Source organism: Carassius gibelio, chromosome A23 (genome assembly GCF_023724105.1).
Source record: "Carassius gibelio isolate Cgi1373 ecotype wild population from Czech Republic chromosome A23, carGib1.2-hapl.c, whole genome shotgun sequence".
Lineage (NCBI taxonomy): Eukaryota > Metazoa > Chordata > Actinopteri > Cypriniformes > Cyprinidae > Carassius > Carassius gibelio.
The window spans coordinates 11736432-11752842 of NC_068393.1; the positions used below are offsets into that span (position 1 = coordinate 11736432).

General features: G+C 37.3%; 1 protein-coding gene across 1 annotated transcript; it reads right to left on the reverse strand.

The window, feature by feature from the left end:
- Window positions 1–591: 591 nt before the first annotated feature.
- On the reverse strand, window positions 592–2197 carry LOC127945004 (class E basic helix-loop-helix protein 23-like). The gene has a single exon (XM_052541484.1). The coding sequence runs from the start codon at window positions 1905–1907 to the stop codon at window positions 1224–1226; it is 684 nt and encodes a 227-aa protein (XP_052397444.1). The 5' UTR covers window positions 1908–2197; the 3' UTR covers window positions 592–1223.
- Window positions 2198–16411: the final 14214 nt, after the last annotated feature.

A 16411-nucleotide genomic window follows, 5' to 3' on the forward strand; every position in this document is an offset into this window, starting at 1 on the left:
GATTCACGATCACGCAGATACTCGAGGACAGGTCCCTTCGGCCTCGGGGCGCTTCCGGCCCCATGCATAACAGCACCAGGCCGCATCTTACCAGTGAAGACAAGAGACCAGTCTCATAAGAGATTATCACTCCAATACACGTTTGCCTCGTGACACAACCTTTCAATACAAACAACTGTGGCAGAGAAACTCGTGTTGGCATGCACACGTGCTAGGCCTTGTTTACTAACAGCAATATCAATTGCACTGAGGATTTCTTTTGGACCATCAATACTGCACAATTATTTTAAATACTTAAATGGTTATTAAATCATCTGCAAAAGGACATTGCATGTGATATCTGAAACAAAAGCAGTAAAAACTTACCTCTGCAGTAGCTATACATTTGGTCTATGAATAATCCAGACCTGCAGAACCCAACGTCAAAGCCCTTTTTGCTGCATTATTTGTAAAAACAAACAACTTTCAAACACCACGTTTTTCGCGAGCAAAGATTCTTCATTTCTTTACAACAGTTTGAAAATAAATAAAAATAAAGCGAATGAGTAATGTGATCATATTTTGTTTGGCAGAAAAAGAAAACCGAGATGGTCATAGATATATGTTTTAATTATAAAGACATATAAACAATATACAGTATGAAACTGTATGCCGGTTTGATCAAGTATATTCTTCACAGTTTACAATCAAGTGAATTGTGCAATAACAAAAACAAAATCATTGTAGGCCAAACATATGAGAATGTTTTTTTCCCCACGAATACACGGACGGAGGTTCAGCTTACGTTTATTCATTTCTGGCAAACAGGTTTTTAAGAAATGATCATCTGTGGTCATTTGCAGTAAATTGCATAGATGACCAATAACGCTGAAACCGAAAGAGAAAAGGTTTGACTTAAGAAACAATCCTCCGGAAGCTGTGAACCAGAAACATATAATTTCAAGCAAATGCTTTTTTGTTTTCACAGAAATAATCATTTTTAATCCTTCTTTTGGGATAAAAGTGGAAAGGCTTTAAAATTTGAGGGATTTAAAAACTTATTCCAGTAATACTGTGTCCCTCAGTTATTTATTTACCATTATTTGTTGTATTAACTAATAAACCATCATAGTTATTGAGACACGTAGCAAGGGTTTTGAATCAGACCTAAGCCCATTCCCAACAAAACAATGCGAATTCAGACCAACAAAAGGATGAAGCAGGAAGAGTTCAGCGCGTGGAAGTCAATGCTTGTCGCTGCAGTGTTTGAACGGGTTGGACGGGCTCCCGGAGAACGAGCTGCATTTCTCCGCGCAGGTGGCCAGTGCCGTGCTGGAAAACGGATACACGGCCGCCTGTCCGAAAGGCGCGAGCGCGGTGGGAATCGGCGAAGTTATAGTCTGCCCTTGGTTTAGATAAGCCACCAACCGGCGCATTTCCTCCAGTGCCTGTGCCTGCATTAGGATGTAGTTTTTTGCAAGAAGCAAAGTTGCGATTTTAGAGAGTTTTCTCACAGACGGACTGTGCGCGTAGGGGATCACAGACCTCAGGCCGTCCAGCGCGTCATTGAGGTCGTGCATGCGTCTCCGCTCGCGCGCGTTGATGCTCAGCCGGAGAGATCTCTGCTCCTTCGGCTTCTTGGCGAGATTGCTCGGATGCTTCTCTTCGTCAAATCCAGCGCCTCTCTTACGAGTCTCTAAGGGGTCGAAGCCGTCGTCTTCATCACTGGTCTGCTCTCCGCCGCTTTCGTTCGACTTTCCCGTTTGACCGGAGAGGAAATCCACTGCAGGTGTGAGGGTGAAGCGGCCAGGATTTCCAGCACCATGGCCAGCGCCGAAGCCGAAGGCGGACTGTCCGTAGCGCTGTGTCAGGTCCAGCAGGGTGTCGTTGCTGATCGATTTCAGCAAGTTTTCGTCGCCGATATTCATTTTGGTGAAAGGAAATAAAACGAAAACAAAAACGGACCGGATGGGAAACTTTCGCGCGCTCTCTTGAAAGCTTCCTCGCGCTGTCTTCTTTTTCTTTGGCTGGTGTTCTCCAAAATGCTGCTGGAAATGAAGTCACTTTTTTTAAATAGAGATCTTTCTTCCCCTATCACGTCGAGCACTCGTTTAAGGCTCTTCCGCGCAAACAGTGATGTTGCGTGCACTTTAGACGCCTCGTTTGAACTTGCGCGCTTCTTGCAGTGCGTCTTGCCCTCGCCCTGGGCAGATTGAGACTCGCGCGCAGTCCTGCTTGCTAGTGAGTAAGAGCGCGAGGCCCAGCGGGATTATCACTGTCCAATCAAGGGGGCGTTTTAATTAAGGAGATTAGAAACTGGCAGGCTTCTAAATTCAGCTATAGCTATTATAACTGCTGAACAAATAATGGCATAATGGCCAGTACGCTGTAGTGAATTGTAGCTAATATTCTGTAGGATATTGTAATCAGTTACACTAAATTAACGCAGTATTGCAGTAACAAAATGTTTATTTTTGGTTTGCTAACCAATGATCAAAACAAATTGTTGAATAGTGGCCTTGTGAACTAACTGGACAGCAAACAGGACATCTCTTAAGTAATACAATTATTAAAGACGACCACTGAATACATTTATTGTTAGTGGACCGTGCATAAAAAGGGAGTTTCAGTTTGTAGTCCTAAAACTGGAGCAAAAGTAACAAAATAAATAAATAATAATAATGGCAAAATTTTCCAGCAATGGCTCCCTTGGATATTTTCTATAAAATGGTGGTTTGGTCTTAAGAGTAAGGAAAATAAATAAACAATGATCTGTGGTTAACATTACTAGAGGAGACAAAATAACATGGAGGTCAAACCATGTGCGAATTCTAGGAAAGGAAGTTGCAGCATTAAGGACTACAACTACCATAAGGAGTAAACGTGCTTGGGAGTTCTTCACTGTCGGAACAGATCCTTAAATCTCATTCTATATTTTTAATCAGACCTCATTTTACTCATTAACTGTGTTACAACCTATAGGAAATTCCATAGGCAACCAACAGAAGTCCCGGTTGGCCAAACATTGAATCCATGACTAAATTTGGCAACAATTTCTAAAAATGGACACTTTAGTATTTTTCTTTTGACCATGCAGGCTAAACTCTGTTTCTTGTTGGAGACGGAGGAAGTGAACGGGAGAGAGCACGTGCTGCGAGGGATTAATCGCATCGTCTAGATGATGCCCAAAAGTGAGTTTCAACACTTACAGCCAAAGACCAAGGCCGCTCGACCAACAATACAAGTGAAGAAGAGGGCATTTTCTTGGACTTGGATGGGAATAAGTTTGGGTAATCAGTCAACAAATGAAATTGATCGCTCAGGAACACATAGCTAATGCAAAGATGATGCACCGCCATCTAGTGCTCATTCAAAAAAGTACAATTCCAAAACCAGACAAAAATATCTGCAGCAAGAATAAGATTTATAAATAGGCCTACATCTAACACCAATAAAATATTTAATGCTGATTATAACCTGAAGAGTTATTAAGAACGCGTCAGCTCTTAAGTAACCTCCTTTAAATCCTATTTAAATAATTATTTTTCTATATGTTTTAAAATGTGTTAATTTTGTAATAGGCTATTGAAGATTATTTAAAGAAATTAAAGAGGTTATATAATAACATATTTTGTTTTATTATTATAGTGTTACTTTAGGATCACTGAAAACGTATTAAAGTTTTTAGTAATATTTTGAGTTAGTTTTTAATTTATGTTTATTTTTTTAAAGATTTATATATTTTTTCTTTTTATTAGATAGTAAAAATATGTTGATATAGTTTGTAGTAATTTTATTTAAATTTTAGTTGGTTATTTTAATACATCAAGTTAAGCTACATAAAAATGTTGCCTTGGCAACTATATAAAATAATATGCTAGTTCAATTAAAAAACTAAGTATACAATACAAATAAAACCTAAGGTTTTGAACCTGATTGAGTCCAACTGAACCAAATAAACAGTTGAATTTCTCTGCATTACACAGGCTAGTTCAGTTCAGTTTAGTTCAGTGTATTTATATAGCACATTTAAAAACAACAATGGTTGACCAAAGTGCTTAAATGTCCGACAAAAAAAATAAATAAAAAAAATAAATAAATAAATAAAAAAAGACTAAAACATGAGGTCTACTGCTGATGGAGGTAGACGATTTTCTCTGCTGATCTATTTCAGGTTTGCTGTTTCTCTGAAAGAACTGAACGCCAAATAACTACACGTTAAATAAGAGACAATCCGTGCTTTCTCATATAATACACAAGGGGGCGCTGAAGTAAAACAGTTCCGGATTGTGTTGTGAATACACTACAGCTATGCAAAATGCAAATACTGCATCCTCACACTACGAAGAACAGCATCTTTAAAATACAAATGTTAATTGCAACAAAATCCCCACATGAGCAGATCATCTACATGTGCACACTGCGCCGGAAATGTGGATTATACCCGGAATGCAAAAGTATGCATACCAGGGAGGGTTATGTGTATGTAAATAAACATGATTTTATAAGATTGTTTGATGTTTCTGCATAGCACACACAGCAGTTGTGCTTAGTGCTTTGAAAAGACTGATAAACAGATGGATGAATGGATGGACAAACAAAGAGACTGACCTCTTTTATCTCTCTTGTTTCAGGCTATTCCCTTTTCCAGGGCGGCAGCAGCGTGTGATCAGCGGGAGATTCATTTTTTATTTTTTTGGAGCCAATGCGAGCAGTTCTCTGAGAGTTATCATTCGGCGTGTGATATCAGGCTCCAAGGCCCTCCAGCCAAACACCCACCAGAGACGTCTCCTGCCTCTGTCCTAACACGCCGTGAAATTATAGGGCTCCTTGGCTATTGTGAGAGAGGTGGCACATTTCAGAACAGTCCCATTTTTGTCTGTCTTCAAATCATTTTCCAGACCAGAAAGTAGTCATCATGTGTAGTCATTTTGGGTATGATGTTATATCTAAGTGTGATTCCAAAGGGCCAGAAGAGATAACAAAAGCGCTTTGAACATCACAACCACAGAGGATGATACAGACTGTGTAGAAATGGCCTGAGAGTAAAAAGCAAATGGAACATAATCTCTCTGCCATATAATAGCCACTGACCTTCCATACGCATTTCACACGCTTATGTGCATGAGAGGACTTTTCAGCTCAGTAATGTGAGATACCATGCAGGGCACAGACAACAGAATGCTCACGCTTTTATGTGGTTGTTGCTAGGTGACTACTGGTGCACAGTCGAACAACTCTGACAAAAGGATCTTATAATTTAGATCAGTGTTTAACAGCTTTAATTCCATCATTCATACATGGCAAGTGCCAGCACAAAGAACGGAAGCAATAAAGCAAACCTTTGGCTATGATGGGGTATTAGATTGTTAAAAGAAAAAAGGTTCCAAAAAAGGGGGTTTTCACAGTGATGCCATATAGAATAATTATGTTGTGTTTGTCATAATTGAAAAGCAAAAAAAAAAAAAAAAATTAAATTAAATTAAATAGACAAAAATTCTTAGTGAAGAACTTTTTAATAATCTGAAGAATTTCACTTTGTGCAATGGATGTTAAAAGAATTAAAGAAATTTAGAAAGCATTACATCATTTGCTCTCCATTGAATGCTCTACTTTAAAAAAATGTCTTTACAAGACCACTGGAGTAGTGTGGGTTACTGTGGATTATTGTGATGTTTTTATCAGCTGTTTGGACTCGCAACTGACGGCACCCATTCACTGCAGAGGATCCATTGGCGAGCAAGTGAAATAATGCTCAATTTCTACAAATCTGTTCTGATGAAGGAACATTTACATCACATTTACAGGTGCTGGTCATATAATTAGAATATAATCAAAAAGTTGATTTATTTCCCTAATTCCATTCAAAAAGTGAAGCTTGTATATTTTATTCATTCATTACACACAGACTGATATATTTCAAATGTTTATTTCTTTTAATTTTGATGATTATAACTGACAACTAAGGAAAATCCCAAATACAGTATCTCAGAAAATTAGAATATTGTGAAAAGGTTTAATATTGAAGACACCTGGTGCGTGAGAAAAAGGTGAGAAAAATTATAGTTCTTTAAAGGTTCTTCATGGAACCATCCATGCCAATAAAGAACCTTTGTTCTGAAGCATGTATGATGATTTGTAAAGTAGACAACATAATTCATCTAAATGGACATTCTGAAAGTGTTGGTCACATGATCAAATGCCAAATCACAGTTATAAATAATCTCCGGCTCTTCCACTGTGAACATAAAGAGATAAAGAGGCCGTTTGTCTTGAAAATGAGCTTCCTGAGCAAAAGTAAAAGCTTTTTTACAGAGGTTGTAAAGACAATGTTAACACTTGACCTCCATAAAGGAAAATATATTTAATAGTACAAAACAAAGCATGACTCTGTTGTGTATTGGCACGCGTGCAGTGCAATTGATCCGCTGCTCCCTGTTGCCACAGCAACCCCAGGCTAGACTACTCCAAGGTGACATGCCACTTGAGGACTGAGTCCCTCTGAGATCCTGCAGTGCTGTCCAGAGCCCTCAAGGGGGCAGCAGCTGCCAAGAGCTGCATGAGGAAATGAGTCAGTGGAGGCATTGTTAGAGCTCAAATTATCTTTCTGCCAATATACTGAGACTGTTTAATTGGTTTCAGTATAAATAGGACCCAAAGTGCACTGCTGGACTGAGGTGCAGGTGACCAGAGGAGCAGGAGGGTAACAGAAGTTTGGATTAAATGTGTGACTAAATTACTACACTGAGATAATCGCGTCTGTTAAACAGATCGACAAGACAGGTGTAGACCAAAGGAGGCGAGAGATGCTTAAGAAAGTGTGGGAATGCTTCAAGGATGCAAAACATCAAGTTCAATAAAATCAAGTTAAAATTTAAACACCTAAAATTCAAGTTGATTGTGTGGGCTTGTTATCCATCTCTCTTTGAACCTCTCGGATCACTATAAGACCTCCATTAGCAGTCCAATCTCCCTCAAGTGAATTCTCATCGGAATTATAATTTCAGTCATTAGAGCCAAGCTTCTCACTGCAGTTTGCAATTTCACATAAACACGGAAATACAATAAGCTACATAATGTGATTACGTCTCTAATGTGGAACTGCAACAGTGAGCCAGGGTCAGAAATGAACCACGGCTCAGGGAAAAAAATGAAAACCAACGGGGCAAAAACACAAACATGGGGTGTTTATATTCCATGTTATATTGTATTTATGTTAACAGTTGTCGTGTTATTTACACTGTATTTCATGGTATTCTAGGCCTTTCTTTTTAATAGCTTCTTCACTTAGTGACCTGAAGATGTCAAAAATCTGTCTCAGAGGCAGGCAGAATGTTGTAGCTCATATGAAGTGTTTTTTTTTTTTTTTTTTTAGTTTCTTGGTGAAAACACTGAGCGTGAAAAAATCCAGAAAACCTCAGAATCTGACATGGTGATTAAAGCAAAATGATAGACTGTTACAAGCATTACCTAACACAGGGATCAGCCATTTCTTAAAAATGTATTCTAACAAAACATTTATCTTGTACATCATTACGGATTAGATTTTTTCTTGTTGATTTGATTTTATTGTCTTCATTTGCAGGTTTCTGATTTTTTTTAAAAATCATTTTAATATTTTGAATTTATTTTGCTTTATTTTAGTATGCAGTAAATTCCTTTTTTTTCAATTCAATTTAAAATAAAGGTTAAAAAAATTAATCAGTTGTTTGTTAGAAGGGGGAAAAAAAGGCAATTTCTATGTGGAAAAAAAGCCTTCTACAGCAGTGGTTCTCAACCAGGGGCCTTTGACTGACTTATAATAATAAAAAGTAATAACATATTAAAATATAATGTATTATTAATAATATAATTAACATTAAAACAATCTAACAAACCTAATCTAAACCTAATGAAAAAACAATTAAGTTCTTGACACTTCTGTAATCATGAAATTAATGTGGTTAATTAATTTACCTATATAGATAGATAGATAGATAGATAGATAGATAGATAGATAGATTGACAGACAGACAGACAGACAGACAGATAAGCAACATAATATTCAGGTCCCCTATAAAATATAATCTAAAATAATATAACATTTTCTTTTATTATTTTGCTCTATAAAAACATGACTATCAATTACATTTATATATTAATCTGAACACAGTAATGTACAAGACTAATATATGCTGTATTTAGGGCAGATGTAGTGGAGAGTTTCAGATTACAGTATGAGCTACTAAAGTATTTGATGACTGAAATCATAACAAAGCAAACCAAGTAATTATTGAATTCCAAGGAATAAAATCTGTGCAAGTGAATGACAAGAGTGAGCATGAACACACACACGTGATCAAAAAGGAACTCTCTCACCTCTCAGAAACACACTCATGAGATTTCACTCATTTCCATACCAGCACACCACCCCATCTCATCCCTTCTCTCTCGCTCTCTTTCCCTCTCACGTACATACACTCACACTCACAGGAGAGGGAGGAGGAAGTTCAAAGCCTTCCTCTCGATGAAGATGGCGAGGGATGCTTTGATCTCTCTCTGACTAATTTGAAGATGTTCAGTTTAAACCCACAGGGAGCAGAGAGACAGACTCCCATATGCTGCAGTGCTGTACCATTCACTCCTGCACTAATCACATGCTTAGGCGCTCTCTCGAAACGCACTGAGCATGCTCCATGCCGTCCACCTGTATGTGGCACAAACAAGGTACACAACTGGCTGAGGGGCATGTCAATCACGGGATTTCCACAATGTGCCCAGTATGGACAGAACACACTATTACCGTCTCAGCATTAAAACAGTCAATAATAAAAACAACAACTGCAAGCGCAGAAGGCAGGACGTGGGCAAGATGGTAATCGCAGGCTGGGTGCAGACGTTTACTGCAAAAGAAACAGTTTGTTACACCAACATTTCATCAGATCCGCCTGTGACAAAACAAAAGAGTCATCTCTCCTGCTCCTCAATTCCAGCACTGCAGCACCATGCAGATTTTAGAGAGGAGGTATAGAAAGAGAGGGAGGGCTGCATGAATAATTGTTGAAGATATTTTTACTGTGACCCACTTTAAAGTCGAATTCAAACCTCTTAAAGGAGCAGCGCTCTGCTCCTCTCCCATCCCAAGACTGCGGAAAATCACACCGGGTCGGGAACAGCCCTGAGATTCCTGATGAAATTCACAATTTGTTTGAAAACTAAAAGACTTAGGCACTTGTGCGACGTGTGATTTTTTTATTTAGGGTTTTTTAGATGTCTGGAAGACTGGAAATAAACAAAGCTGAAGTAAAATGGCTATGTGAGCGATGTCAGAGCTGTAATTTAAACGTTTGTTAAATGTGAGGGTTCCATTCGAAGCAGTGCAATTTCTGCCCGTATAAATTGTAGGTGTACAGTTTTTCATCTGGCTAAACCGTAATCAGTGAACCTGCGTGGCATTTGTGATTGAAATGCAAAAATATTCTGAATATGGAAAAACTAAATTGAGCCGTTGGACACTGTTACGACCGTTTCAACACCTCAATGTACAGTGAGAGCAGCTCCATTGATGGAGAAGCCATGTCTCCTGTCACACAAACATCTGTCTGGGGGCCCTGGTGTGTGCGGTGCAGGGGACAGATGAGCTGTCGCTGGTCTGATTGATGAGGCTGGTCGATAGAGGACGGTCACCATGGCGATACGAGGTCAGAGAGCCCAGAGAGGTCACTGAATTCATTCCAAAATCTACTGGCGCAAAAACAAACATATTCGGAGAGTGAACAAGCACTTCGGGTAAAGACGAGGAAAGGGTAAACAGACTTTTTGTACCTTATTCTCTAGATATGCATTATTTTCATAACATATCTGAGGAAATATATTATGGTTATATTACGCATATCAAAATAGATATACTATAGATTATATAAATTAATGTTAATAGTTTTAAAACTAACAACATTTCTAATTCTCAAATTATTCAGATTATCACTAGAATGTGTTTAACACGAAAGTATCTTTCATTGAATAGTTTTTACCAAAATTATCACCTTACACTATAACATTTAATAAGCTTTCCTTTATAAAAATGTAAGATAAATATAGAAAAACTGAAATAGAAATACATATTTTTAGGAAACATTACTACTGTCCTGACAGAAAGATCTCACTTTTTATTCATTTAAAGTGTCATGATATTTTGCTAAAATTTTCACATATTTAGAAAAATGAAATGAAAAAGGAGAAAGTGTTCCTGCAGGAAGTTTTTAAGACAGGAGGACAATATTTAATGAAGTAACGCTTTTGTTAAAATGATTTTAGTGCTCCTGTTCAGCACTAGAGCGGGGTTATGGCTTTTATTTATTCATTTAGGATCTCACTCTCCTTCCTTCTCTTCTCTCTATCTATAGTTCTCTCAGCTAAAAAAAGAAGGAATGCCACTGCATCATTCTATAAAACCCTTTCACTCTTCTTAGAAAAAAGACACCTAAACATACACTTCTTACACCTTGCTTCATGTGATCTGGTGTATTATAAAATCATTTTTGTATAAATGTATATGCCAACACACTAGTCATCAAACCAAACACACACACACACACACACACACACACACACACACACATATATATATATATATATATATATATATATATATACATATATATACATATATAAAATACCCTTGAGATGACTTCACAAATGTTCTCTAGCAGATGAGAGACGAGGGATTGTTTTGTGTTTGAAGTTGCACTAAGGCCTTGATTATTATTCTGCAACAGACAAGTGTATGTGCACATGTCTGAGAGATCGGACAGCATATTTAAAGAAGTCCTGCTCATCAAGTCTCCAAAACACCCAGCACATCAGAAACGAAAAACCTAAGGGCCATCTCTAGGAGGAAAATCTCTGTTTGAAACATCACTTACATCTAAAGGGTTTTCATCAACTATTTATGCTGGGAATGTTGAAGCATGCAGAAAAGAATGTGTTAAATGTGCCATAAAACCACAAGAAACTGGCGTGTGAGTGCACACTAACATTATAAGGGTTAACATAAGAGCGTAATTTGAAAGGACAGTTTCTCTCCGGTGTACGCATGTGTATCTGAGCCTGTGTGTGTATCTGATCTGAATATGTAGGTCAAACAACCATATATGGAAAGCCTGAAAATTGCCAACTAGCGTACGCTTGAGTAGACACACTCATACACAGCGGCGCTAAACCCATTCAACTAACGGATCAGATCTTTAAGTGTGGAAGTGTACGGGTTTTGCCCTGCATTAAAACTTTGGCTGTTAGACTTCACAATGTTTTGCACTTGAAGAAAGCTTTGAAACAATCTTTAAATCTTCAAGACAGTAAGAAGCAGGGATGATCTTGTCAACTGCTTACTTCATAATATATATATCTTCCCCTCTCTCATACTTCTCTCTCAGTTATCACTGAAATATTTAAATGAAATTCCTTTTTTTCTGCTGGTTTTTGGAACATCAAATAATGTTTTAATTGGATTTTTTTTTCTGCCATGGTTCGTGTTTGGAGATTTTATTCATCAGGTTTTATTTTTTATTTTTTTGTTCAATCTCAACCTCAGTTGATGAACCGCACGCATTTGTCCTCACAAGTCAGCGTTATCAGACGGAGGAAGAGAGGGAGGGATAGAGAAAAAAGAGATAGAGTCAAATAGAACATCTTGGAGTAGTGCATCGAAGACTAAATGTGTTTGAGCTGTTTGACACACACATAAACACTTGAGACGAGCCCTGCATGCTCCAATCAAACTGTAAATATATGAAAAAAGCTCATTAGCATAGAGACAGGTTTAATCAAATCAGCTGTGGGTACAAATTAGTCAGTGAGAGCATAATGAGTTAGGAATTAATTAGGAACATAATGAGAATACAAAAATATGAGAATCCTGGCATCTGTGCACGATCTTCTGGTCACTAAACTCTTTCTTTATTTCAGTCCTTTGCCAGTGAAAGCAGGATTTGGGTCAAGGAGTACTGGAACAGAATGAAGTTAAATACTGTTGGAATGTGAATATGTCTATAAGACCCTGAAAATGTTCCCAAAAAAAACCTTACCTATGTTATAATTGCATAAAAAAGTAATTAGCGTGACATTATAGCCATTTTATGCAAGGTCATGACAGCTGTTTGCTTTTTACACTGTAACAGAACATTCTGGCCAGAAACTCCACTATATCTCCTGTGTATCAGCAGAACCTTCTGCATGTGTCAAGACACCTCTTTCTCTCAGCCATCACAACACGCCTCATTTGAGGTGTAACCAGGCTCTTACTTTTACTGACAAATTCTTGCTAGGAAAAAAAAAGGAAATAGAGATTGAAAATGATGCAGCTATATTCTTCATTTCTAATCACATTACTCTTCACAATTTATCACAGTATATATCACATCAGTCCTTATATTTTATTACCGTACCCTTCACATCATCAGATTGCTCTTTATAATTGATCACAATACTCATCACATCATCACACTACTCACATTTTATCACAGTGCTCGACAACAAATTGATCCTCATTTTATCACAGTACTCATCACATTGCTCCTTACATTTTATTCCAGTATCCACTACATCATCACACTGCTCCACCCATTTTATCATGGTACTCATTGCATTACTGTGTACATTTTATCCCAGTACTCATCACATCATCATATTAATCCCCACAATTTATCACACATTACTCTTTAAAATGTATCACAACACTCGTCACATCACATCGTCCCTCACATTCCACACAATACTTATAAAGAACCCGTGGAACAGTCTACAATTGCAGACCATTATTGTGTTTATTGTGTACTTCATTGATTATATTTAATAACTTATTTGGCGGCCCTTGTTTAATATTTTCCAGTTTTAGCTGAGTGGATTTGACCTTTGAGGTAGCTTTTTCAGGAAACTCTAATGTGTTTTGTTTTACCATCCAATTTATTGTAAATTTTTTTGTTTTTAATCTCATTTTGTTAGTATCTAAGACATTTTTAAAGATGCCTTCACTAGATTTTTTAGGCTTGCAGTGGACAGATTGTGTTTATAAGTGAGATAAACTAGGTTACTGCTAGCACTGCTATTGCTATTAAAGGGGTCATATGATGCAATGTAAATTTGTCTTTTCCCTTTGGAGTGTAACAAGCTCTTGGTGCATAAAGAAGATCTGTAAAGTTGCAAAGACTAAAGTCTCAAATCCCAAGAGATATACGTCTCGTTCTAACACGCCCCCACACCTTTACATCACTATGTGGAAATATTTGCAAAATGCCGCCCAAATGTTCATGCAAAAGAAGAAAGTGTGATTTCAGTAACCGCAGTTAGCGTTGAAGCAGCCGTGTCAGGGAGATGTTCCTAGGTGAAAGCAAAAGCACTTTATTTATCCTTCCGAAAGTAAATGCATTTAGGAATCTTTAAGATTACTTACAACAGAACAGCAACGCATTTTATGGACTTTGCAGAAAACTACATGTTTGAGAGAGGCGGGGCATAGAGGACCTACAATAATGTACAGTATTTGGAAAATAATGTGTTTTTTGAACATTAAAGCATGTCAACATATTCCGTTACAACAATCACACAAAATAATAATCTTAAAAATAAGCATCATAGGACCCCTGTAATACGTCGGCCTCTGATGTTATGTCTATACATAGTACCTGTGGTTTTAGGTTGTTGTTTTTTCCATGCTCTTAAAACAATCTTATTATTTGCATATTTTGCTCTTTTTTTTCTTTAAACAAACTTTAATTATAATGATTCTCCTAGTGACTACCTGGGTAATCATAATGCTCATCACATCAGTCTTTGTATTCTAATCACACTACTCACATTTTTTAATCACATCATTTTACTCCTCACTTCTTATCAAATACTTTTTAAATATAATCACAGTTTTCTTCACAACTCATAATACTCCTCACACTCAATCAACATATTCTTTACATTAACACATTACTCCATAAATCCCATCACAGTACTAACCACATTCCTTCTCACATTTTATCTCAGTACTGACATACTGACAGTATGGACTCATCACATCTGATTACAATACACTTGATATCCCAATGTTCTTCACGTCACAACACTATTCACCTACAACACTGCTCCTCACGTCTGATCACAATACTCTTTACATTATCACAGTACTCTTCCATGCTCTACTCAAATCTACTGTTTTGCTCCTAATGCCACATTCCTTCTTAAATCTCATACAGTAGTGATAAAACTAGACACCAAACAAGACTAGTTAATGAAACCTCAATTGTGAATGTAAATGAGCTGTGCTGAAGAATAGGCGGTGATTGTCACCGAGCTTTGGGCTCTCAGACAGGAGCGGGTGATCAGGCAGGTGGCTCAGCTGTGGCACTAACGAGCCACTAACGCTTTAACAAGGCTGCTGCCCTCATTTGTTTATGCTAATGATATGAAATTATATTTGTTCTTTTCTCAGTATCAGTGAACAAATGCGCCCGTTCCCCTCCTTCCCCTTCTGTTTGGAATCATGGCACAACAAAGGACCAGGGGTTCAAAGGGGAGGCTTTTGTTTTCTAATTGAGCTAATTAGTTTAATAAGGTCAACTGGTTTGAGATCAAGTTGCAGAGGAATCTGTAGCCTTTTTGATATTTGTATAGTAGCAGGGATTGTTCTTGAATCGGTGCAGTATGCTAAAAAAAAAAAAAAACCTCTGGCTGTGTGATCTGGCAACCCGTTCTCATCAGTCTGCGTATAAATAACACGACTTTACACTTTCTATTTGCGTGTAATGCATACGCCAAATGCCATTTTTGCGTGCATATGATACGCCAATCCTTCCCATTAATTTTGGTGGAGAGCAGATGCGTCCAAATAACACGCATCATCTTCAGCGGCAGTGACGTCACCAGCGAGGCTCGTTCAGTTCACCTGATGCGCGTACACCTTCAAACAGGTAAGCAAGGGTAAATATATTTTTTTCTTCTTCTTTTTGTAATGATATCACGTGGTTAAGCGTATTGTTTTAATTATTTCAGTATTTCTGCATAACGTTAGACAGGGTCGTGTTTTTAAAGGGCAGTTTATGCTCAAATTATGGGTCAGTGGGCTGCTCAGCTAGCCTACCATTGTCATTAGCCTAAGCTAACCTGTACTGTTTATAGACCTGTTGCAGTTTTAAATAAATAATGATGTGACATATGGGTCTTCAGCTTTTAGACATGACTAATACAAGCACAACAAAGCACCCAACCCAATATCGCGTGATAATCGTGATCGTGTAAAAAGTCCACACATTTAGCATATTTTTACAATACTAGCCTAACTTTTGCTTGACCACGTCATGTGTAGCCAATACACACACAGTAACTACAGCATATTTACCATGCTTCTCCTACTGTAACCGTAGTTTTACTCTGGACTTTGTAACGCACATAACCACGACATTTACTATGGGTTTACCGTAGTAACCATAGTTTTACTCTGGTATTTGTATTTACTAACACACAATAACCACGACATTTACTATGGGTTTACCGTAGTAACCATAGTTTTACTCTGGTATTTGTATTTACTAACACACAATAACCACGACATTTACTATGGGTTTACCATAGTAACCATAGTTTTACTCTGGTATTTGTATTTACTAACACACAATAACCACGACATTTACTATGGGTTTACCATAGTAACCATAGTTTTACTCTGGTATTTGTATTTACTAACACACAATAACCACGACATTTACTATGGGTTTACCGTAGTAACCATAGTTTTACTCTGGTATTTGTATTTACTAACACACAATAACCACGACATTTACTATGGGTTTACCATAGTAACCATAGTTTTACTCTGGTATTTGTATTTACTAACACACAATAACCACGACATTTACTATGGGTTTACCATAGTAACCATAGTTTTACTCTGGTATTTGTATTTACTAACACACAATAACCACGACATTTACTATGGGTTTACCGTAGTAACCATAGTTTTACTCTGGTATTTGTATTTACTAACGAACAATAACCACGACATTTACTATGGGTTTACCGTAGTAAACATAGTTTTACTCTGGTATTTGTATTTACTAACACACAATAACCACGACATTTACTATGGGTTTACCATAGTAACCATAGTTTTACTCTGGTATTTGTATTTACTAACGAACAATAACCACAACATTTACTATGGGTTTACCGTAGTAACCATAGTTTTACTCTGGTATTTGTATTTACTAACACACAATAACCACGACATTTACTATGGGTTTACCGTAGTAAACATAGTTTTACTCTGGTATTTGTATTTACTAACGAACAATAACCACAACATTTACTATGGGTTTACCATAGTAACCATAGTTTTACTCTGGTATTTGTATTTACTAACACACAATAACCACGATATTTACTATGGGTTTACCATAGTAACCATAGTTTT

What these genes read in the sequence shown, in the direction of transcription:
- LOC127945004 (XM_052541484.1), bottom strand. Translation starts at nt 1,907, where the DNA reads ATGAATATCGGCGACGAAAACTTGCTGAAATCGATCAGCAACGACACC.